The sequence below is a fragment of the Puma concolor genome, chromosome D1 (genome assembly GCF_028749965.1).
Source record: "Puma concolor isolate L17-30 chromosome D1, mPumCon1.1.hap2, whole genome shotgun sequence".
Lineage (NCBI taxonomy): Eukaryota > Metazoa > Chordata > Mammalia > Carnivora > Felidae > Puma > Puma concolor.
The window spans coordinates 62,129,852-62,156,756 of record NC_141676.1 but is presented as its reverse complement, the minus strand read 5'-3'; the positions used below and the strand labels follow the sequence as shown (position 1 = coordinate 62,156,756).

Below are 26,905 nucleotides of genomic sequence, written 5' to 3'. Positions count from 1 at the left end.
ATTAAACACTTGAATGTAATATTGTAAGCCATGAAACTCCTAGAAAAAAACACCAGTGGTAAAACTACTTGGTATCTGTCTTGGCAATGTCTTTTTGGACAAGGCAAGGGAAACAAAAACAAAAATACTACATCAGACTAACAACGTGCACAGTAAAAGAAATCATCAAAAAATGAAAAGACAGCCTACTGAATGAAAAAGGTATTTGCAAATGATATATCTGATAAGGAGTTAATATCCAAATTATATCAAGAACTCACAACTCAGTATTTTAAAAATCCAATTACAAATGGACAGAGGGGGATGACAGTGGAGGACAGGTGAACGTCTGACTTTGGCTCAGGTCATAATCTCAGGGTTTGTGAGTTTGAGCCCTTCATCAGGCTCGCTGCCGTTAGTGTGGAGCCCACTTCGGATCCTCTGTCCCCCTCTCTTTGCCCCTCCCTGACTTGCACTCTCTCAAAAATAAATAAAACATTTTTAAAAAAATGGACAGAGGATATGAATAGATTTTTTCCAAAGAAGACATCCAGATGGCCAACAGGTACATAAAAAGATGCTCAACATCACTCATCATTCAGGGAAATGCAAATAAAAACCACAATGAGATATCACCTTACACCTGGTAGAATGGCTAGAATGAAAAAGAGAAGAGGGGCGCCTGGGTGGCGCAGTCGGTTGGGCGTCCGACTTCAGCCAGGTCACGATCTCGCGGTCCGGGAGTTCGAGCCCCGCGTCAGGCTCTGGGCTGATGGCTCAGAGCCTGGAGCCTGTTTCCGATTCTGTGTCTCCCTCTCTCTGCCCCTCCCCCGTTCATGCTCTGTCTCTCTCTGTCCCAAAAATAAATAAACGTTGAAAAAAAAAAATTAAAAAAAAAAAAAAAAAAAGAGAAGAGATAGCAAGTGCTGGCAAGGATGTGGAGAAAAGGGAGCCCTCGTGCACTGTTGGTGGGAATGTAAATTGGTGCAACCACTGTGGGAGACAGTATGGAGATTCCTCAAAAAGTTAAAAATAGAACTATTATAGGGGTGCCTGGGTGGCTCAGTCGTTTGAGCATCCAACTCTTTATTTCAGCTCCGATCATGATCCCAAGGTCATGGGATCGAGCGGAGTCTGCCTAGGATTCTCTCCCTCCCTCCCTCTGACCCTATCCCCTGTTCACATACCCTTTCTATGAATCAATCAATCAACCAGTCAGTCATGAGGATGTAATATACAACTTGGATAATATACAGTCAATAATATTGTATTAACATCGTAAAGGGACAGATGGTAACTAGACTTCCTGTGATCATTTCACGCTGCACACAAATGTTGAATACTATGCTGTAAACCCAAAACATAATTGTCATACGTCAATTAGCACTCAATTTAAAAAAGAGCCAAACATCTTAACAGGCACTTCACCAAAAACATACACGTGGCAAATAAGCACACTGAAAAGATACTCCCCATCATATGTCGTTAGAGAAATGCAAATTAAAACAAGATAAGTTCTGGTCCAAGATGGCGATGTAGAAGACCCTACACTTACATCCTCCAGACATATCAAATCTACATCCCTTTACAGAGCAACTCCTCCCAAAGAAGAACTAAAGGCTGACTGAACAGCTTTTGCACAGGAGACAGACCACATAAAGAACAAGACACACAGTTCACATACGACCAACTCTGTGAACTGCAGGGTGGAGGAGTAGTACTGAGGGACCACGAGCAGATCTGTCTACCCTGAGGCACAGACAAAAAACAAAACAAAACAAAAACAAAAAAAAACCCACCTCAGTTTGTAACTAGAATATGAAGGAACCAGCCTTAGAACCCTGCCAAATAGCAGGGGAGCTGCTGGAACTCTCTTCAGATAAAAGGACTGGTGAGGGGCGCCTGGGTGGCGCAGTCGGTTAAGCGTCCGACTTCAGCCAGGTCACGATCTCGCGGTCCGTGAGTTCGAGCCCCGCGTCAGGCTCTGGGCTGATGGCTCGGAGCCTGGAGCCTGTTTCCGATTCTGTGTCTCCCTCTCTCTCTGCCCCTCCCCCGTTCATGCTCTGTCTCTGTCCCAAAAATAAAAAAAAATAAAAAAAAAAAAAGGACTGGTGAGCACCACAGTTTATGGTCATTACAGCTGCGGCCATCTCGCCAAGGTGACACAGTCACAAAGGACCCTGGAAATCACCAGGCCCACATCGCTTTGGCTCCAGATGGCTTGCTAGGGTACCCGCAGCTCAGAGCACTCCAGGATGTCCCAGCTCACACCTGCTTTGGTGCCAGCCAGTCCACCAGGGCACCCCCCACAAGGAGTGCCCCAAGACTGGGGAGCCAGGGTGGCTCCGTCGGTTGAGCGTCTGACTTCGACTCAGGTCATGATCTCGTGGTTTGTGAGTTCGAGCTCTGCGTCGCGCTCTATGCTAACAGCTCAGAGCCTGGAGCCTGCTTCGTATTCTGTGTCTCCTCCTCTCTCTGCCCCTCCCATGCTCATGCTCTCTCTCTCAATAATAAATAAACAATAAAAAAAAAAAAAAAAAAGGAGTGCCCCAAGACAGCCTAGCTCACATCCTGCCTCAGCTCCAGCTGCCCCACCAGGGAACCCCACTTGCAGAGTATCGCAGACAGCCCGCCTTGTGACCACTGTGGCTTCAGCTGTCCTGCCAGGGCGTCCTTTGTGCAGAGCACCTTGGGATGCCCTGGCCCATACCCTACCTCAGCTCTAGCCATCCCAAGGTGCCCACTGCACAAAGCACCCTGAGATACCCTGGCCCACAGAGGCCATAGCTCCAGCCACCCCACCAGGATGCCCTCCACACTGAGCAACCCCAGACACCCCAGCCTGCACCCACTTCAGCTACAGCTCCCCAACCGGGGTCTGAAGTGAGTCTCTTATAGGCAGCATCTGGATGGGTTTTGTTTATCCATTCCACCACTCTGTGTCTTCTGATTACGGCATTTAGACCATATACATTTAAAGAAACTACTGAGATATATGCACTTACCGCCATTTTAAAAATTGTTTTCTGGTTGTTTTTGTCATTCTTCTCAGTTCCTTTCTTCTTCTCCTGTACTCTTCCCTTGTGACTGATAACTGTTCTTAGTGTTATGCTTGGCTTTCTATTTTCTGTGTGTATATTATAGGTTTTGAGTTTGTGGTAACCATTAGGTTCACATATAACATCCTAAGTATACAGCAGTCTATATTAAGCTGATGGTCACTTAAGTTCAGACACATTCTAAAAAGAACTTTTTTACTTGCCCCACCAGATTTTACGTATATGTTGACATATAATTACATTTTTTTACTCTTAATTTTATTTCTTTTTATTATTATCGTTAAGTTTCTTACTTCTAATTATAGCCTCTTTGTTTTCCACTTTAAAGAAATCTTTTTTATTTTTAATTTTTTAATATTTATTTTTGAGACAGAGACAGACAGAATGCGAGTGGGGGAGGGGCAGAGTGAGAGGGAGACACAGAATCCGAAACAGGCTCCAGGCTCTGAGCTGTCAGCACAGAGCCTGACGCGGGGCTCGAACCCACGAACCGTGAGATCATGACCTGAGCTGAAGTCGGACGCTTAACCAACTGAGCCACCCAGGCGCCCCTAAAGAAATCTTTTTAATGTCTCTTGTAAGGCCGCTTTAGTAACCTTGCTGGATAGAGTGCTCTTGATTGCAGGTGTTTTCCTTTCACTGCTTTGAAAGAAGTCATGCCACTCCCTTGTGGCCTGCAAAGAAGGTGCCCCCGGCAGGATAGGTGAAGTTTAACTGCACACTAGCTGGAGGGTGTAAGGCGCTGAGCATAGGGGAAGCCCTGATGGTGTTGTCTGAAGCCAAGGGCAAGGCAGGCTGAGGTGTCCCAGGGTGATCCATGCAAATGGAAGCAAACAAACAAACAAAAGCAGGTAACAATACTTAGATACAATAAACTTTGAGACAAAGCCTGTGACATGAGAAAAAGAAGGCCATTACATAGTGATAAAGGATCAATTCAACAAGAGGTCATACTTATTGAAAATACCTATGCAGATATTTGAGCCTGGGTGGCTTAGTCACTAAGCATCTGACTTCGGCTCAGGTCATGATCTCAAGGTGCAGTTAAGATCAAGGTGAGTTCAGGCCCCACTCCATGGGAGATCATGTCCTGCTCTGGGTAAGCATGGGCCTCACTTCAGGTGAGCCCGCTTCTCTCTCTCCCCTCTATCTCTCCCTCCCTCTCTCTGCCCCCTCATGGGATTTTCTCTCTCTTTCTGCCTCTCGCTCACTTCGCCCTCTCCCAAAAAAAAAAAAAAAAAAAAAAAAAGGTAAGTATCTATGCAGCCAACACTAGAGCAACTAAACAACACACTCCTCAAACAACCAATGGGTGGGTCAAGGAAGAAATCAAAGAGGAAATTTTTTAAAAACACATATAAAAACCCAACAGTTCAAAATCTTTGGGATGTGGCAAAAGCAGTTCTAAAAGGGAAGTTTATACTAATACAGGCCTACCTCAAGAAACAAGAAAACCTCAAAAAAATCTAATCTTATACATAAATGAACTAGAAAAAAAAAAGCCCAAGGTTACTAAATGGAAGGAAATAATAAAGATCACAGCAGAGATAAATGAAACAGGAACTAAAAAATACCTATCAATGAAACCAAGAGCTAGCTGTTTAAAAAGATTTTTTAAAAATTGATACACCTTTGAGCCACTCATCAAGGAAAAAAGACAGATGACCCAACTAAATAAAATTAGAAACAAAAGAAAACAAATGACACCACAGAAATACAAAGGATTATAAGAGACTACTACAAAAAACTACATGCCAACAAACTGGACAACCTAGAACAAATGGATAAATTCCAAGAAACATACAATCTTCCAAAACTAAATCAAGAATAGAACATCTGCACAGACCAGTTACTAGTAACAAAACTGAATCAGTTATCAAATAACTACCAACAAACAAAAATCCAAGACCAGATAAATTCTCAGGTGAATTCTACCAAACATTCTCCTCAAACTATTCCACAAAATAGAAAAAAAGGCTTCGAAATATATTCTATGACATCAGCATTACTAATACCCAAACCAAAGATACTACAAAAAACAAAAATCCACAGGTCAATATCCCCAATGAACACAGATGCAAAAATCCTCAACAAAATATTAACAAACCAAATCCAACAATGCATTAAAAGAACAATTCACCACAACGAAGTGGGATTTATTCCAGGGTGCACAAATGGTACACTATTAGCAAACCAAAGAGATACATATTAACAAAACAAACTATAAAATCATATGATCACCTCAAAAGACAGAGAAAATGCATTTGACAAAATTCAACATCTGTTCGTGGTAAAAACTCTCCCTGTGTTACAGAAAGCATACCTCAACATAATAAAGGCCATATATGAAAAACTCACAGCTAACATCACACTCAATGGTGACAAACAGAACTTTTCCTATAAGATCAGGAACAGGACAAAGATGTCCATTCTCACCATTATTCAACATGGAACTGACATCCAAGCCACAACAGCTGAGAAATAAAAGGCATCCAAATTGGGAAGAAGTTTAACTGTCACTATTTGCAGGTAACATGCTATACACAGAAAATCTTAAAGACTCCACCTTTTCAAAAAACTATTAGAATAAACAAATCAATAAAGTTGCAGAATACAAAATTAATACACAGAAATCCGTTACATTTTTATACACTAATAAAAAAGTATCAGAAAGAGAAGTTATGAAAATAATTCCATTTATAATTATAGCAAAATATTAAAAGACCTAGGAATAAACTTAACAAAGAAGGTAAACGACCTGTACTCTGAAAACAATAAAACAATTGATGAAAGAAATTGAAGACACAGGGGCACCTGAGTGGCTGTTGCAGAAGCATCCAACTTGGGCTCAGGTCATGATCTCACCGTTTTTGAGTTCGAGCCCTGCACCAGGCTCTGTGCTGACAGCTCAGAATCTGGAGCCTGCATCGGATTCTGTGTCTCCCTCTCTCTCTGTCCCCTCCCCTGCTCACACTTTCTCTCTCTCTCAAAAAATAAACATTAAAAAAAAATTTTTTTTTAAAAGAAATAAATTGGGGCGACTGGGTGGCGCAGTCGGTTAAGCGTCCGACTTCAGCCAGGTCACGATCTCGCGGTCCGGGAGTTTGAGCCCCGCGTCAGGCCCTGGGCTGATGGCTCAGAGCCTGGAGCCTGTTTCCGATTCTGTGTCTCCCTCTCTCTCTGCCCCTCCCCCGTTCATGCTCTGTCTCTCTCTGTCCTAAAAATAAATAAACGTTGGGAAAAAAAATTAAAAAAAAAAAAAAAAAGAAAGAAATTGAAGACACCAAAATGGAAAGCTATTCCATGTTCATGGATTCAGAGAATTAATACTGTTAACATGTCCATGCTACCCAAAGCAATCTAGAGATTCAATGCAATCCCCATCAAAATACCAGCAACATTTGGCACCGAACTAGAACAAGCAATCCTAAAATTTGTATGGAACCACAAAAGACCCTAAACTGCCAAAAGTAGTTTTGAGAAAGAACAAAGCTGGAGGCATCACAATCCCACATTTCAACATATACTACATAGCTGCAATAATCTCAACAGTATGGCAGTGGCACAAAAATAGACACATAGATCAATGAAACAAAGTAGAGAGCCCAAAAATAAACTCACCATTTTATGGCCAGTTACCCTACAACAAAGGAGGCAAGAATATACAATGGGGAAGTCTTTTTGCCAAATGGCACTGGAAAAACTGGATAGGTACATACAAAAGAATAAAACTGAACCAACTTCTTATACCACACACAAAAATAAACTCAAATGGATTAAAGACCTAAATGTGTGACATGAAACCATAAAACTCCTAGAAGACAACACAGGCCAAGTAATTTCTTTGACATCAGCCTTAGCAATGTATTTTTAGATAGGTCTCCTCAGACAAGGAGAACAAAGGCATAAACTACTGGGAACACACCAAAAAGAAAAGCTATTGCACAGCAAAGGAAACCATCTACCCAACAAAAAGATAACCTACTAGATATTTTCAAGTGATACAGCCTGTTAAGAATATCCAAATATGAAAATAAGTTATTCAACTCGATGCCAAAACTTAATCCAATTTTTAAAAATGAGAAGATGACCTAAAGAGACATTTTTCCAAAGAAGATACAGATGGCCAACAGACACATGAAAAGATGTTCAACATCACTCATCATCAGGGAAATGCAAATCAAAACCACAAGGAAATATCACCTCACATCTGGCTGAATGGCTAGACTCAAAAAGACAAGAAATAAGCCCTGGCAAAGATATGGAGAAAACAGAACCCTCATGCTCTGTTGGTAGGAATGCAAGATGGTGTAGCCACTGTGGAAAACAGTATGGAGATTCCTCAAAAAATTAAAAAAAGAACTACCATACAATCTAGTAATTCCACTATTGGGTACTTACCCAAAGAAAACAAAAACTAATTTGAAAAGACATACACAGTTCCATGTTTATTGCAGCATTATTTACAATAGCCAAGATATGGAAGTACCCAAGTGTCCATCCATAAATAAATGAGTAGCAATGAGGTGGTATATATATGTCTGTGTGTGTGTGTGTGTGTGTGTATATATATATATGATAGATATATACAGATATAGATATATAATGGAATATTACTCAGCCATAAAGAACAAGATCTTGCCATTTATAACATGGATGGACCTAGAGAGTATTATGCTAAATGAAATAAATCAAAGACAAATGCCATATGATTTCGCTTATATGTGTAGTCTTTTTGAGCAAAAGCAGAAAAACAGACTCATAAATACAGAGAAGATGGCTGCCAGGGGGAGGGGTGCAGGGGGATGGGGAAAATGGGTAAAGGGGAATGATAGATACAAGCTTCCAGTTATGGAATAAGTTCCAAGGATAAAAGATATAGTACAGAGAATATAATCAATGCATTATGATAGCGTTCTATAGCAATAGATGGTAGCTACACTTGTCAAACCAGTATTCTGTACAACTGAAATTAATGTAACTTTGTATGTCAATTATATTTCAGTAATAAGTAAGTAGAATGGTCAAACTCATGGAAGCAGAGAGCAGAACAGTAGTTGACAGGGGCAGGAAAGAGAAGGAAATGGTCAAGGGCATAAAGTTTTGGCTATGCTAGACAAATGAATTCCAGAGATCTACGTAAAACAGCAACAAGATACTACTACATATCTATTAGAATAGTTAAAATCCCAAACACAGAAAACACCAAACATTGGCAAGGATGTAGAGCAACAGGAAATCTCATTCATTGCTGGTGGGAATGCATAATGGTACAGCCACTCTGGAAGACGTCTCGGCAGTTTCTCTTCCTTTTTTCTTCTCTTTTAAGCAGTTTCTTACAAAACCAAACCATCTAATACAGCTATCATGCTTCTTGTTATTTACCCAAAGGAACGGACCCTTTTGTCCACACAAATTTATTTTTTTATTTTTTAATGTTTTATTTACTCATGAAAGAGAGAGAGAGAGAGAAAGAGAAAGAGCGCGCGAGAGCATGAGCAAGGGAGGGGCAGTGCAAGAGACGGACCCAGAATCCAAAGCAGGCTCCAGGCTCTGAGCTGCACACAGCCCGACACGGGGCTCGAACCCACAAACTGTGAGATCGTGACCTGAGCCAAAGTCGGACACTTAACTAACTGAGGCACCCAGGCAACCCCCCCTTTTTTTTTATTTTAAGTAGCCAACATACAGTGCAATATTGGTTTCTACAGCAACTTTATTCTTAATTGCCAAACTTATAAATAACCAATATGTCCTTCAATAGTCAAACGGATACTCTGTAGTTCATCCAGACAATGGAATACTATTCAGCACTAAAAAGAAATGAGCTATCACGCCATGAAAAGAAATGGAGAAGCCTTAAATGCATATTGCTAACAGAAAGAAACCAATCTGAAAAGTACAAACCGATATGAAACTGTATGATTCCAATCTAGAAAAGGCAAAACTATGGAAACCATGAAAAGATCAGTGGCTGTCAGGAACTGGAGGGGGAAAAACAGGAAGATCACAGAGGATATTAGGGCAACGAAAGTATTCTGTATGATACCACAGTGATAGATACATGTCCTTTTACATTTGTCCAGACCAACACAACGTACAACACCAAGAATAAACATAAACTGTGGACTTTGGGTGATTATGATGTGTCAATGTAGGCTCATCCTTGGTTTAAAAAATAAAGAAGCATACTGGGGAGCCTGGGGGGCTCACTTGGTTAAATGCCTGACTCATAATCTCAACTCAGGTCTTGATCTCAGAGTCATGAGTTCAAGCCACACATTGGGTTCCATGCTGGGCATGAATAGCCTCTTTAAAAAAAAAATTTTTTTTTATAAGTGTATTGTTCTAGTGAGTGATATTCATATTTAGGGAGGCAATGCAAGTGTACAGAAAGTGTATGGTAAATCTCTATACCTTCCCCTCAATTTTGTTGTAAACCTAACATTGCTCTTAAAAAGGGGGAGAAAGTCTTAAATTAAGAGAGAGGAGGGATTCTGGGAAGATGACAGAGTAGTAAACACCAGGAAACTATCTCCCCACCTAGACAAAAATTGCATTGGCAGAATTGGTCTAATGTTGACTATCTGAAAACTCTAGAGTCCTCTGAAAGCTTGCACACTGTGAGGAAGGCTTCCACTGTAAACCACCATCAATTTCACCTTTGAGCACAGTAGCAAGTATCCATCTCCCAAACCCCCGCCAAATGACAGATAGCTGTGTGCGTTTCTAAAAACAGCTTACACACAGCCTACAGCAGGTAGGGAGGGTAAAAAGTACTCCTGTCTCCCACATATTGGGGATCTATGCCGAGTGCTGCTTCTGATCATGAAGGCGCAAAGAGGCAGGCAGCCATTGCCACTGCATACACACACCTTACTCCACTGTTGCCAGGCCCTCAACCTCAAGCTAAAATAACTGACAGGAGATTTAAAAGGTCAGGGCTCCTCTGCCCTCCCTTACTTTTTACCTTTCCCATTTCAGGAGCCAGACACTAAAGACTAGAACATTCAGAAACTGCATATATATAGGTAAAATTAGAAAGTGGCTGCACATGCCCAAGGAAAGGCTCAGAAAAGACGATGAGGACATTATATTTACCCCTCAGGCCCATCTTCAGCACAAAGATGGCCTGTAACAATTAAAAAACAAAAAACAAAACCACAGCAAACACCGGGAAAGGGAGGGAATGTGATTTCCAGAGTTACCACATCATGAAAATCGAACATCCAGAGTTCAACAAGGAATCAGAAGACATACAAAGAAATGGGAAAGTATGGCCCAGTCCAAGGAAAAAAAATCATCCAACAAAGTATGTCCCTGAAAAAGACTTAATGGCCAATGAATCAAAGACTTTGAAATAACAGCCTTAAAGATGATTAAAAAAACTAAAGGAAGGTGTGAAGAAAGTCATGGAGACAATGTGTGAACAAAATGAAAATGTCAACGAAGAGACAGAAAACCCAAATAGAAACCAAAAAGAAATTCTGGAGCTGAAAAGAACAATAACTTAAATTAAAAGTTCAGTACAGGGATTCAAAGGCAGATTTGAGCAGGCAGAAGAGCCAGTGACCTTGAAGACAGAACAATGGAAATAATCACAGCTGTGTAACTGAAAGAAAAAAGACGGACGAAAAGTGAACAGAACCTAAGAGAACTGTGAAACACCATCAAAAGGACCAACATATACATCATCAGAGTCCCAAAAAAAGAAAGGAGGGCAAAAAAGGGGCAGAGAGAATATCTGAAGAAATAATGACTGAAAACTACCCCCAAAATTTGATTAAATACACAAATTAGTCAGGGCGCCTGGGTGGCTCAGTCGGTTAAGCGTCCAAGTTCGGCTCAGGTCATGATCTCACAGTTCGTGAGTTCAAGCCCCATGTCAGACTCTGTGCTGACAGCTCAGAGCCTGGAGCCTGCTTTGGATTCTGTGTCTCCCTCTCTCTCTGCCCCTCCCCTGCTCGTACTCCATCTCTGACTCTCAAAAATCCCCATGGTAACAACAAAGAATACAACTATACAATAATCACATAAGGAAATTAAGAAAGAATTTAAACATTTCGCTATAGGGGCGCCTGGGTGGCTCAGTCAGCTAAGTGTCCGACTTCAGCTCACGTCATGATCTTGCAGTTTGTGAGTTCGAGCCCTGCATCAGGCTCCATGCTAAGAGCTCAGAGCCTGGAGCCTGCTTCAGATTCTGTGTCTCCGCCTCTCTCTGCCCCTCCCATGCTCATACTCTCTCAATAATAAATAAACATTAAAAAAATTTTTTTTTACATTTTGCTATAAAAAAAAAATCAACTGGAAGAGCGCCTGAGTGGTTAAGCATCTGACTTTGGCCCACGTCATGATCTCACAGTTCATGGGTTCAAACCCCGCATCGGGCTCTCTGCTGACAGCTCAGAGCCAGGAGCCTGCTTCAGATCCTGTGCCTTCCTCTGTTTCTCAAAAATAAGCATTAATTAAAAAAAAAAAAAAAAAATCAACTGGACACAGAAGATGACAGGAATGCAAGATATTAGGGACAAAAGAGCTATAGGGTATGTTAAAAAAAAAAATGGCACAATGACAGAAGTCCCTCCTTATCAAATTACTGTAAAAGTAAACAGATTAAACTCTCCAATAAAAAAGCAAAGATTGGCAGAATGGACAAAAATACACAATCCAACAATATACTGTCTATGAGAGACTCACTTGCAATCCAAAGACAGCTGGAAAGTGAAAGGATGGAAAAGGATATTCCATGCAAATGAAAACCAGAACAGAGCAGAAGTAGCTGGACTAATGTCAGACAAAACAGACTAAGTCAAAAAAGCTAACAAGAGACAAAGAAGGACTTTATATATTCATAAAAAACTCAATACAGCAAAAAGATAGTAATTACAAACATTTATGCACCAAATGACAGACCATCAAAATAGATGAAGCAAACACTGAGAGAATTCAAGGGAGAAATCGACATTTCTACCCTAACAGCTGGAGGCCTCAGTACCCCACCCACAATCACAGATAGAACAACCAGAAAGAAGATAAGGCAACAGAGGACTTAACACAATAACCACCCAGGTCTAACAGATGTATACAGAACACTCAACCCAACACCAGCAGATTACACATTCTCAAGTGCACTGAGGTCTTTTCCAGAAAGACTATAAACTTAGGCCACAAATGAGTTCTCAGTAAATTTTAAAAGATAAATATCAAAGTATCTTCTCTGACCACACGTGGATAAACCAAATTCAATAACATAAATAGAACTGGAAAATTCACAACATTGTGGAAATTAAACAATACACTTTTTAACAACCAAAGATAAAAGAAGACCTCACAAGGAAAATTAGAAACTACTTAGATACAAATGATAACAAAAACACAACATACCAAAATTTATGGGATACAGCAAAAGTAGTGATTAAGGGAGAACATAGTTATAAATGCTATTAAAAAGCAAGAGGGGTGCCTGGGTGGCTCAGTCTGTTGAGCATCTGACTTTGGCTCAGGTCATGATCTCACAGTCTGTGAGTTTGAGCCCTGTGTCAGGCTCTGTGCCGACAGCTCAGGGCCTGGAGCCTGCTTCGCATTCTGTGTCTCCCTCCCTCTCTGCCCCTCCCCCGTTCGTGCTCTGTCTCTCTGTGTCACAAAAATAAACAAACATTAAAAAAAAAAAAAAAAAACAAGAAAGATTTCAGGGGCACCTGGGTGGCTCAGCCAGTTAAGTGTCTGACTCTTGATCTAGGCTCAGGTCATGATCTCACGGTTCATGAGTTCAATCTCCACACGAGGCTCTGTGCTGACAGAATGGAGACTGCTTGGGATTCTCTCTCCCTCTCTCTGCCCCTCCCCTACGTGTATTCTTGTTTGCTCTCTCAAAATAAATAAACTTTAGGGGCTCCTGGGTGGCTCAGGCAGTTAAGTGTCCAACTCTTGATTTCGGCTTAGGTCATGATCTCCCAGGTGGTGGAATCAAGCCCCGCACTGGGCTCTGCGCTGACAACACAGAGTCTGCTTGGGATTCTCTCTCTCCCTCTCTGCCCTTCCCCACTTGTACCTTTCTCTCTCTCTCAAAGTAAACAAAAAATAAGCATTTAAAATCAAACAAATAAATGCATAAGCTTAAAAAAAAGATTTTTTACAAATTAAAAAGATTTTTTATATCAACAACCTGGATTCACAACTTAAAGAACTAGGAAAAGAACTAAACCCAAAGCCAGAAGGATTAGAGCAGAGATGAATAAAATAGAAAACAGAAAAATAGGGGAGAAAAAAAATCAATAAAGCCAAAAGGTGGTTCTTCAAAAAGAGCCAAAAAATTGACAAACGTTTAGCTAAGTGGACTAAGGAAAAAAAAGACTCAAATTACTAAAATCAGCAAGTAACATGGGGGCATTAGCACCAATTCAATAGAAATAAAAAGGATAATAAGAGAGTAATATGAATAGTAGTCTGAACAGACCAAAACTAGTAAGGAGATTGAACAGTAATCAAAAATCTCCCAAGGAAAAAGTCCTGGAGCTCATGGCTTTCGAGTAAATTCTACCAATCTTAAAGAAGCATACCAAACTTTCCCAAACTTTTCTGAAAAACGAAAAAGCAAAGAACACTTCCTATTTATTCTAGGAGGTCAGCATAACCCTGATACCAAAGCCAGCCAGAGACATTAAAAGAAAACTACAGACTAATACCCTTATGCAAACATCCTCAGCAAAATACTAGCAAACAGAATTCAGCAGCACATTAAAAGCATTCTGCACTATAACCACATAGCATTTATTCCTGGAAAGCAAGGATGGTTCAACATACAAAAAAAAATTAATCACTGTAATATACATACATCACCAGAATAAAGGAGAGAACCACATGATCACCTCAACTGATACAAAGGAAGCATTTGACAAAATGCAACATACTTTTATGACAAAAAATACTTTACACAATAGAAGGAAATTACCCCCACGTAATAAAGCCATATATTAAAAACCCAGAGCAGGGGCGCCTGGGTGGCGCAGTCGGTTAAGCGTCCGACTTCAGCCAGGTCACGATCTCGCGGTCCGTGAGTTCGAGCCCCGCGTCGGGCTCTGGGCTGATGGCTCAGAGCCTGGAGCCTGTTTCCAATTCTGTGTCTCCCTCTCTCTCTCTCTGCCCCTCCCCTGTTCATGCTCTGTCTCTCTCTGTCCCAAAAATAAACAAACGTTGAAAAAAAAAAAAAAAAAAACCAGAGCAAACATTAACACTCAATGGTGAAAGACTAAAAGCTTTTCCTCAAGATAAGGAACAATGCAACAATGTCACATCTTCTATTCAACACAGGACTAGAAGGTCTAGCCAGAGCAACCACGCAAAAAAAAGTAAATGTAAGTAAAATTATCTGTCTGCAGATGATATAATCTTGTATATAGAAAATCCTAACGGCCACAGTAAAAGCTGTTAGAACTAATAATTTAGCAAAGTAGCAGGATACAAAGTTAACACACCAAAACCAGCTGCATTTTTATACCCCAACAATGAACAATTCAAAAAGGAAATTATAAAAACAATTCCAATTACAATAGTATCAAAAAGAGTAAAATGCTTAAGATTAACCAGAGGTAAAAGACTGCACAATGGAAACTTCACAGCTTTGCTGAAAGAAGTAGAGACATAAATAAATGGAAACACATTTCATGTTCATCGATTAAGAGTTAATATTATAAAAATGTGAATATTTCCCAAAGTGATCTACACATTCAATGCAATCCCTATGAAAATCCAATGATTTTGCAGCAACCGAAAAAGAAAAACCACATTCCAAAATTCATATTGGAATCCCATGGGATCAGAAATCATGAAAAACAATCTTGAAAAAGATTAACAGACTGGAGAATTCACACTTCCTGATGTTAAAACCTACTACACAAAGCTACAGTGATCAAAACACTGTGATACTGGCATAAAGACAAACATAGAGACCAATGGAATGAAAAACAGGTCAAATGATCTTTAACAAAGTGCCAAGATCATTCAATGGAGGAAAGAATAGTCTTTTCAAGAAATGGTACTGGGAAAACTAAATGTCCATAAACAAAAGAATGAAGTTGGCCCCTTATCTAACACCATGTATAAAAATCAACTCAGAATGGATCAAGGACCTAAATTTACAACAAAACTCTTGGAAGAAAACATAGAACAAAAGCTTCACATTGGATTTGGCAATGATCTAAGATAGGACACCAAAGTCACAGGCAACAACAAAATTAAACAGACTTCACAAAATGTAAAATTTGTGCATAACGACACCATTCAGGGTTTCACGTCAAGATGAAAGGATCCTGAACTCAACTCCTCTCACAGACACACTAAATATACAGCTACATATGGAACAATTCCCTTTGCAATAAATCTAAAAACTAAGCAACTCCTACATATCACGTGAAACAGAAAAAAAACAACATTGAAATGCGTAGGAGAGGTGGAGACAATTTCAACAGAAACCCCATCCCCAGCATGGTGACCCACAATCAGGAGGGAAATCATAACCACCAGCTTCTTCCTGAGGAGGGAAGCATTTGAACCCTAGATCTGCCACTCTAACTTTTAAGACCTGCACCTGAAGGATGGTCCCCAAAGTATCTACCTTTGAAAATCAACGGGGCTAATGTCCACAAAACCAACAATGCTACAACAAACTGAGAAACTGTGCTTAAACAGCTTGCATGGACCAAGCATGGCTAACCCGCCAGGAGCCAGCAGAGGCAGCTGAGTGAATCAAGCCCAGTCTTTCTGGGAAAAAGGTCCATTTGTCTATCCTAGAAGTTCAGCCTGCAAGCAGGCTTCTAATTTAACACACACCTAGGGCCTAACGAAATATTTTCCAAAGACTGCAGAGAATAACAGGTGTCATCTCTGCACTCTCTCTCTCTGCCTCACTCCAGGTTGCATTGCCCAGAAAAGAGCTTATGCATATATCTGGTGCCCTGGTTTTTGCAGGTGCCACCCAGGGAGCACCCCTTGAATGTCTGACTCTCATGGCCAGAGAAGCTTACACGTGTAGATCACACAGGGGTGTAACAAACAGAAAACAGTTGAACTACCATATCAGGGAACAGCAGAGAGGCAGCAGACAGAAATGCACAATCTTTCCGTGAAAGAGGACTATTAGGTTATCTTCACAGATAGAAATGCCCATCTCCCAGTCCTCCCCTGAAAGAGGTTTATTTGCATACTTTAAAAGCTGCTACCTGAGGGCCTGGCTTCTAATAAGCCCTGCATCAAGAGGGCCCGAGATCCTCCCTTTTAGGACATTGACAGGTCTTGGCACAGTCTGAAGTACTGAGAGGCACCAAGAACAAAGTAGGCTGTTTGGACAATCACAATGGTTTGAGAGACAGCCAAAAAAGCAAGGGCAAGGATGAACAAAAAGCTTCATCTACACAAGGCTACTCCTTCAAGACTGGGAGGGGTGGCTGTTTTATCTAATGCATAGAAACCAACACAGAGAGTCAAGGATGATGAAGAAACAGAGAACTGTATTCCAAATGAAAGAACAAGATAAAACCTCAGAAAAATGGAGACCAGTGGGATGCCTGGGTGGCTCAATCAGTTAAGTGTCTGACGTCAGCTCAGGTCATGATCTCATGGCTCATGAGTTCAAGCCCCACATCAGGCTCTATGCTGACAGCTCGGAGCCTGGAGCCTGCTTCAGAGTCTGTGTCTCCCTCCCCTGCTCACGCACGCTCTCTCTCTCTCAAAAATAAATAAACATTTAAAAAAAAAAAAAAAGGGCAGCTAGAATAAAACAACTTGTTACAGACAAGGGAACCCTCATAAGAATATCAGCATATTTTCAGCGAAAATTTTGCAGACTAGAAAGGAGTGCCACAGGTTAAAGAAACAAAAACCCTCCTACCAAGAATACTCTACCCAGCAAAGCTCTCCTTCAGAATTGAAGGAGAGTTTTCCATACAAGCAAAAGCTGAAGGAGTTCATCACCACTATAGCAGCTTAACAAGAAATGTTAAAGGGACTGCTTTAAGCTGAAAGGTACTAATTAGCAACAGGAAAGTATATGAAAGTATAAATCTCACTAATAAAGATAAATGTATATTAAAATTCAGAATAATATAATTTTGCAAAGGTGGTAGGTTCATCACTTACAAAGCTAGTGTGAAGGTTAAAGACAAAAGTAGTAAAAGGAACTATAACTACAATAATTTAAGAGATATGCAAGATAAAAGGAAGTAAATTGTGACATCAAAAACATAAAACATGGTGGGGGATTAACAACTAGAGCTTTAGAATGCATTCAAAATTAAGTCATCAACTCGAAATAGACTGTTATAAATATGTTATTTTATGTTAGCATGGCAACCACAAAACAAAAACGTACAGTAGATACACAAAAGAGAAAGAGAAAGAAATCTAAGCATGCCACTACAGAAAATCATCAAATCACAAAGGAAGAAGGCAAGAGAAGAAAGGTACAAAGGAATTACAAAGCAGCCAGAAAATAATTAGCAAAATAGCATTAAGTATGTGCCTACTGATAATTACTTTAAATGTAAATGGACTACACTCTTCCATCAAAGGATACAGGGTGGCTGAATAGATTAAAAAAAAAAAAAAAAGCCATCTATATGCTGCCTACAAGAGACTCTCACTTCAAATGTACACAGATTGAAACTGAAGGGATACAAAGAGGTATTTCATGAAAATGGAAACCAGAAGAAAGCTGGGTAGCTATACTTAAAATAGACTTGTAGACACGATCGTAAAAAGAGACCAAAAAAAAAGGCCAATATATATTCAGAAAAGGTCAATTCAAAAAGAAAACATCTGTAAATATTTATACACCAAACATAGGAGCACCTAAATATATAAGCAAATATTAACAGACCTAAAGGGAGAAATGGACACAATACAATAATAACAGGGGACTTTAATACCCCAATTCTGTTAATGCATAGATCACTGAGACAGAAAAATCAGTAAGAAAACGTTGGGCTCACATATTAGAACAGAGGAGTAGAACAGACATTTACAGAACACTCCAGACAAAAGTAATAGAATACACATTCTACTTAAGCTCATGTGGTACATTCTCCAGGACAGATCATATGCTGGGCCACAAGTCTCAATAAACTTAAGAAGACTAAAATCATATCAAGCATCTTTTCTGACCACAATGGTATGAAACTAGAAATGACTTACAAGAAAAAAACAGAAAATTCACAAATATGTGGACACTAAAAAACATGCTACTGACCAACCAGTGGGTCAAAGAAGAAATAAAAAGAGAAGTTACAAAATACCCTAAGACAAATGAAAATACAGCATACTAAATATGGGATGCAGGAAAAGCAATTCTAAGAGGAAGTTCATAGTGATAAATACTTACGTTACAAGAAAGATCTCTAATGAACGAACTTGACACCTCAAGGAACTAGAAAAAGAACTAAGCCCCAAAATAAGATGAAGGAAATAAAGACCAGAGCAAAAATAAATGAAATAGAGACTAAAAATACAATAGCAAATATCAGTGAAACTAAGAGCTGTTTTTTTGAAAAGATAAACAAAATAGACAAACCTTTAGCTACACTCACCAAGGAAAAATGAGAGAGGACATAAAACTAAATAAATAAAAGAGACATTACAACTGATACCACAGAAATACGAAGGATCGTACTATGAACAATTATACTCGAACAAACTGGACAACCTGGAAGAAATGGAGAAATTCTTAGAAACATACAAACTGTAAAGACTGAATTACAAAGAAGTAGAAAATCTGAACAGACTGATTGCTAGTAAAGAGACGGATTCAGTAATTAAAAACCTTCCAACAAACAAAAGACCAGGACCAGATGGCTTCACTGAATTGTTCCAAACATTCAAAGAATTAACGCCAAGCCTTCTCACACTCTCCCCCCCCCAAAAAACAAAACAACCAGAAGAGGGAATACTTCCAAACTCATTTTATAAGGCCAGCATTACCCTAACACCAAAATCAGACAACACAGGAGAATTATAGGCCAATATCCCTGATGAACATAGATGTAAAAATCCTCAGCAAAATATTAGCAAACCAAATTCAACAATACACATAATGGTTCATACAACATGATCAAGTTGGATATATAGGAGGAATGCAAAGATGGTTCAACATCCACAAAGTAATCAATACGGCACACCATATAACAAAACAGATAAATATCATGATCGTCTCATAGACACATAAAGTATTTGATAAAATTCAATTTACCTACTTATGAATAATAAAAACTCTCGGAGCACCTGGATGGCTCAGTCAGTTAAGCGTCCAACTTCGACTCAGGTCATGATCTCACTGTTTGTGAGTTCCAGCCCCACATCAGGCTCTGTGCTGACAGCTCAGAGCCTGGAGCCTGCTTTGGATTCTGTGTCTCCCTCTCTCTGCCCCTTCCCTGCTCACACTCTTGTCTCTCTCTCAAAAATGAATAAACATTAAAAAATAATAATAAAATAAAAAACTCTCAAAAATAGTTGGTATAAAGGAAACCTATCTCAACATAATAAAGAACATCTGTGACAAGGTCATAGCCAACAACATACTCGATGAAAACCTGAAAGCTTTTCCTCTAAGATCACGAACAAGATAAGGATGTCCACTCTCATCACTTTTATTCAACATGGTACTGGAAGTCCTAGCTAATAATTAGGCAAGAAAAAGAAAAGGCATCATAATTGGACATGAAGAAATAAAACTGTCTCTATTTGTAGACGATATGATATTACATATTAAAAAACCCTAGACTCCTCACCAAAAAAACCCTTAGAATAAATGAATTCAGTAAAGTTGCAGGATAAAAAAATCAATATGCAAAAGTCCACTGCATTTCAATACAGTAATAACAAACTATAAGAATGATAAATTTAAAAACAACCCACATTTACAATTCTATCAAATTTAACCAAGGAGGTAAAAGACCTGTACAGTAGTCCCCACTTACCAGTAGGAGATACATTCCAAGACTCCCAGTGGATGCCTGAAACTACAGATAGTACCAAATCCTGTATGTACTGTTTTCTCCTACATATATACCTATGATAAAGCTTATTTTATAAATTAGGTACTGTAAGACATTAGCAACAATAAAATTATAACCACATACTGTAATAAAAGTTATGTGAATGATCTCTCTCTAAATATTGTACTGTATTCACCCTTATTCCTATAATGATGTAAGATGATAAAATGCCTATGTGATGAGATGAAGCAAACGGAATGAGACAGGCATTGGGACGTAGTGTTAGGCTACTACCCTGACCTTCTGACAACACATCAGAATAAGGATCACTGATGAAAGAAATTGAATGTTAGGCTACTACCCTGAACTTCTGACAACATATCAGAATGAGGATCACTGATGAAAGAAATTGGAGATGACACAAATAAATGGAAAGATATTCTGTGTTCATGGATTAGAAAAAATAGTACTGTTAAAATGTCCGTAATACCCAAAGCAACTTAAAATTCAATGAAATCCTTATCAAAATTCTACTGGCATTTTTCACCAAACAGAACTACCCTAAAATCTATATGGAACCACAAAAGACTTCAAATAGTCCAATCAATTTTAAAAAAGAAAAAGCTGAAGACATCAAGATTCTGGATTTCAAACTACATTACAAAACTAAGATAATCAAAACAATATGGGACTGGCATAAAAAGACAAATAGATCAATGGAACAGAAGACAGTGCCCCAAAATAAACCCATGCTTATTTGCCCAATCAATATACAAGAAAGGAGCTAAGAAGATACAAGGGGGAAAGGACAGTCTCTTCAATAAATAATGTTGAGATAACTGGACAGCCATATGCAAAAGGATGAAACTGGACCCTTATCTTACAACATACACAAAAATCAACTCAAAATGGATTAAGATTTGCACGTAAGACTTGAAACCATCTTACTTCTATAAGAAAACATAGTCTGGGGTGCCTGAGTTACACATCTGACTCTTAATTTCAGCTCAGGTCATGATCTCACAGTTTCATGAGTTGGAGCCCCATGTCCAGGCTCCTCACTGACAGTGCAGAGCTTGCTTGGGATTCTCTCTGCCCCTCCCTTGCTTGAGTGTTCTCTCTTTCAAAATAAACAAACTTAAAAGTAAAATATATACACATACATATATATATATATGTATATATATACATACACACACACATACACACACACATACACACATACATATATAATCTGTAAGCTCCTTAACATCATCTTGGTGATGATTTTTTTTGGATCTGACACTAAAAATAAAGATGACAAAAGCAAAATAAACAAGCAGGGCTACACCGAACTAAAAAGCTTCTGCACGTCAAAGGAAACCATCAACAAAATAAGAAGGCATCCTACAGCATAAGAGAAAATATTTGCAAATCACATATCTGATAATAGGTTAATATCCTAAATATCCTAAAATACATATATTCTTTATACATGTAATGAATATTACTCAGCCATGAGAATGAAGGAAATCCTACAATTTATGACAACTGGATGAACCTAGAGGGCATTATGGAAAGTGAAGCCAGACAGAAAAACACAAATACTGTGTGATGTCACTTATATATGGAATCAAACAAAATAATAGATATAGAGAACAGATTGGTGGTTGCCAGAGGTGGGGAGTGGGTGAAATAGGTGAAGGTCGTCAAAAGGTACATACTTCCAGTTATAATAACAAGTCCTGGGATTTAATGTAAAGCACAGTGACTATAGTTAATAATACTGTATTGTATACTTGGAAGTTGCTGAGAGAGTAAATCTTAAAAGTCCTCATCACACAAAAGAAAAATTTTAATTGTGTGTGATAATGGATGTTAACCAGACTTATCGTGGTGATCATTTCATAAGACATACTATATCAGATATATTGTACACCTGAAGTTAATAGAACGTCAAATATATCTCAATAATAAATACAACTTCAACAAAAATTTTTAAAATATCCAGATCAAAAAGGCAACCCAGATTACGGGAGAAATATTTGCAATTAATGTATCTGAGAAGAGACTGATATCCATAATACATAAGAACTCCTAAAATTCAACCAAAAAACAACCTGATTCAAAATGAGCAAAGGACTTAAGTAGACATTTCCCCCAAGGAAGATATACACATGGCCAATGAGCACATGAAAATATGCTCAACATCACTGATCATTAGGAAAATGCAAATCAAAACTACAGCGGAATACCACCTCACACCCACTGGGATGGCTGTCAAAAAACAAATGTCAGGGAGGATATGGACAAACTGAAACCCTCATGCACCACTGGGAATGCAAACTGGTGCAGCCACTGTGGAAGACAGTACAGAGGTTCCTCAAAAAATTAAAAATAGGACTACCGTAGGACCCAACTATTTCACTTCTAGACATATATGCAGAAGAATTGAAAGTAGTATCTCAAAGAGTTATTTGTACACCCATGTTCACAGCAGCATTATTCACGATAGCCAAAATGTAAAAACACTTGGGTTGCCAGTATAATAAGGTTGTCAGAGGCTGGGGGAAGGGAGAATGGGAACATGAGAAGTTATTGTTTAATTACAGAGTTTCAGGGGCGCCTGGGTGGCGCAGTCGGTTAAGCGTCCGACTTCAGCCAGGTCACGATCTCGCGGTCCCTGAGTTCGAGCCCCGCGTCGGGCTCTGGGCTGATGGCTCAGAGCTTGGAGCCTGTTTCCGATTCTGTGTCTCCCTCTCTCTCTGCCCCTCCCCCGTTCATGCTCTGTCTCTCTCTGTCCCAAAAATAAACGTTGAAAAAAAAAAAAATTTAATTACAGAGTTTCAGATTTACAAGATGAAAGTTACATGGATGGATGATGGAAAGTTGTACAACAATGTGAATGCATTTACCACTAAACTGCACAATTACAATTGTTAATACAGTAAATGTTATGTGCATTTAAAACACACACACACACAAATTTGGGGGAAAAGATGTCCGCTTCTGTGGCTGAAACTCTGAGTGATTTTTAAGCAAGCCTTATGTTGGATAGGTAGCCACTGAGAAAAAAGATTTTGTTTTAGTAGAGGGAGCAGAGGCTGTCTAAGACCAGGATGAATGGAAGTTCTATTCGGAAAGACACAATCCACCCAGGGGAAAAATCAGTGATGTTGACCAACCCTGTGCAAAACCCGTTCCAGCCCCTGAAGTCCCATCTCAAGCTCCCATCCAGTGTTGACCTTCTGCCTTGGCAATGGCCTGGAGCCCTTTGGGACCTCTCACTTGCCCCATCAAGACCTACAGACTGCAGGGAATTATGCCAGCAATGCAAAGCAAGACCCATCCTCTCCAAACCCCATCCTCACCCCCCATTCACCAGGGAGCCCAAAGGAGAGAGGCAGGGGCAGAGAGGAAATATGAAAGCAGCACCTACTCAGAAGCCATGAATAAGGCTTGAAGAATGCTGTTCACGTAGCATGTGTTTCCCAAATTGATTAAACCAATCTTGCCCGTGTCTGACTTGGCCATGAGCCGGGGGTAGAAACCAGCCAGCTCACTCTTCTGCGAGGTCCAGGCATCTTGCCCCAGCAGCTGCTTGATGCGGTCCTCATTGGGAACATGGAGGTCCTGAGGAGGGAACAAGTTAGCAGGATGGTGGGGACCACGGTCAGCTCTAAAGATATCACTTCCTCTGGGAAGTCTTCTTGGACTATGGCCTACCCCACCCCTACCCAAGCACACTGCCCCACAAATGTTCTCAATATATGTGTTAACAGCTTTCTGCTTCCAAACTTACTCTAGATTCTCATTCTGACACGTGGGACTTCTATATGACCTTTTCATGTCACAACTGTCTTAGGAAGGTATAAAATTCCCATCTTATAGATGAAAAAACTAAGACTCAGAGAAAAGAATTTTCCAGGGATATAGGAGTAAGCAAACAATCCACATGTTCTTAGAGGAGCCCAGGGTACAGCAGACTCTAAGCAATGACCACACAGGCTCACTAGTCAACAGATTCAACAGAGTCAAGATCTCAGTCCTAATCCTGACTCTTGTCTTAACTAGCTGCCTGGCCATGGTCAGTGAGCCTCTCAGACTCAATTTCCTCATATGCATCAAGTGAGGCATATCAATTTGGCATGCCATACTCTCACTGTGCCTGTGAGTATGCACACAATGATGTTCCCACTTCTTCTACTTTTAGGTTTGCCATCAGGTTTAATTAGTCACCGCCTCCAAGCAAGATCCCACAGACAGGATGGTGGAGGGCCTTGGGGGCCTAAGGTATGGATCCCTGGTCACAGACAGGATGGTGGAGGGTCCTGGGGGCCTGAGGTATGGATCCCTGGTCACAGGATGGTGGAGGGTCCTGGGGGCCTGAGGTATGGGTTCCTGGTCAAGGGCTCAGGGATTAGCATGCTTCTTATTCATTCTCCTCACATTAAAACGTGCACCTAAAAGAACATTACCCAGCACGGGTTCTAATGATAATCTATTTTAAAGGAAAACACCTAGGCATAATAGAGAGTTACTTAACAGATGTACATGACGTTCCTCAAAGCCCTGTCATTTCCAGATCCTAAGCACAGTCCCCAGATTTGTCCGAGCCTCCAGAGTTTCAAACCAGCTGAGCATTGAAAGCCCTAGTCTCCCCAGTGCACATTGTCTGACCACTGCAAAAGGTCCGGTTCAAGCAGTGGTTTAACGCTTCTATTTGCTCATTTCCCAAGAACATTTACCAGATCAGTCAACTCTCACAAATGTAAAAGAAAAAAAAAAAAAAAAGTAAGAACTTCCAAGCCAAGATAAAAAGATGCAAGCTCGTTATCTTCTTAGTCCCTTCTTTTTTCTTCCTATTATTCCCTATCCAATTCCCACTCCACACAAAACATGAATAGGGACAAAAAGGCAATAAAAAAAAGAGAACTTCACACATGTAGACAAGTACACACACACACAAAGATGCAAAACTATCCACACTACAGAAAAAAAAAAAACATCAAATGTCATTTTTCCCAAAGAAGGTAACTTGGTACTCTTAGGAACATAAAACCATGAAGTAAGTTTCAAGCTCCTAATGTTACTGGAAATTTATAGACAATGGCTCCCTTAGCAAGTACCACAGCTCCCAGAGAAACTGCCTAAGAGAACCTTCCAGAACTTATTTATAGAGGAGCCTTTATACAAAAAAGAATGTGCTCATGGAAGAGATGTAAAAGAACTTTATAAACAATAAAATCCAAGGTGCCTGAGTGGCTCAGTTGGTTAAGCGTCCGACTTTGGCTCAGGTCATGATCTCACAGCTCATGAGCTCAAGCCCCACACTGGGCTCTGTGCTGACAGCTAAGAGCTTGAAGCCTGCTTTGGATTCTGTGTGTGTCTCTCTCTGTCTGCCCCTCCCCTGCTCATGCTCTAACTAAAAACTAAAAAAAAAAAATTTTTGTATAAAAAAAACCCATAAAATCCTATGGAGAGGGGTGCCCGGGTGGCTTAGTCAGTTAAGCATCTGATTCTGGGTTTCAGCTCAGGCCATGATCTCACAGATCATGAGTTCAAGCCTCAAGACAGGCTCTGCCCAGAGACTGCCTGGGATTCATTCTCTCTCTCTCTCCATAAGTAAATAAATCTTAGAAAAAAATTTTTTAAAAATTCTATGGATACATTGCTCTCTTGCCTCTCAAACTAGTTTATATCAAAAGGTGTTCAAAGCCACAGGGCAAATACAGCACACCTCCCTTGGAGCTATATTCTCTAATATTCAAGGAATAAAAATGTTTACATTAAAACAAATGTTCATCATTATGAAATCCATATTTGAATCTCTGAGATAAAATGAGATTTTAGAGAAACACTGAGCTTATGTCAGGCCGCTTGGGTAACTCCCCTTTCTGGGCTCAAGTATTCGGAGGAAATGTTTGGGAAGCCCCTATCTGCTAGATTGAACAGAATCAGTCTGGTTTCAGGCCTTCCAGTCTGATCTTTCTGATGTCCCTTCCACTCTGTTGACAAACTGCACATTCCCCTCCCACACCTTTCCCTCTGACACCTCTGGAAAGGAGGGCTTCATCCTGCCAGTCCCCATCCCTCAAAGCCTAACTCCTATATCCCCTCTCTACAAGACTTTCCCAGATCTTCTCAAGTGGGGTACACATGTTCTCTATACTTATAAAGCCTAGCTGCCTGCACCTAGTGGTAAAGGTATTTACAGACTCACTGTCCCCTGGATCAGACCACAGCCCCTAGTGTGAAAAGCCTGGGTCTCACTCAGTGTGGGTTTCCCTCAGGGCCCAGTGCAGGGCCATGCTCCCTCCTCTTCGTTCACACCTCCAGGAGAGCATTCTCCATATGCTAATTCACTCACATATTTGCAGGACACAGAGGTCAAAACATGGTCCCTGCCCTCCAGAAGCTCACAGGCTAATAGGAAACAGTAATAGTCACTTCCCCCAATCAAAGCCCTGTCTCCTCTGCTCATCTACCTCCAGTGACAGGCACCTTGTGATCTAGCAAGGTACCCACTTGTATTGTAGGCAGGCTCTCTCAAATTCTCAGGCTGGAAAAACTGCCAAGACCCAAGTAAATGCCAGAGGTTTTGTTGATTGCATCTACTCTCTCTCACTCATGGTGGATTGTTCCCTTGTGTGTTTTGTCATTTTTGGATTATAAACTCATCTTTAGCAGTACTTTATCTTTGTGACTTGAAAGCATTTTCATTTCTGTTTCTATGAGGCAACTCTTGGGTATTACAAGTTCATAACCATTTTTAATGTTAGTGCCTAAGCTTACTTAGTGCCTTTGTGGAGTCCCACAACCACAAAGACAGTGAGAACTCAAACCCTAAACCCGTAAGAGAGCAGGCCAATGATAACAAAATTCATTTTTCTCAATCCTGAGCGC

The 26,905-nt window shown here is 40.1% G+C and overlaps 1 protein-coding gene across 4 annotated transcripts in view; it reads right to left on the bottom strand.

Moving 5' to 3' along the window:
• USP35 (ubiquitin specific peptidase 35) overlaps nucleotides 1–26,905 on the bottom strand; it is a 56,814-nt gene that overhangs the window by 16,359 nt on the left and 13,550 nt on the right. For all 4 annotated transcript variants that reach the window (XM_086678408.1, XM_025929008.2, XM_086678410.1 and 1 more), the window contains one exon: nucleotides 23,439–23,632. In XM_086678408.1, the coding sequence (XP_086534534.1) occupies nucleotides 23,439–23,632 (194 nt within the window). The remainder of the gene's footprint in view (nucleotides 1–23,438; nucleotides 23,633–26,905) is intronic.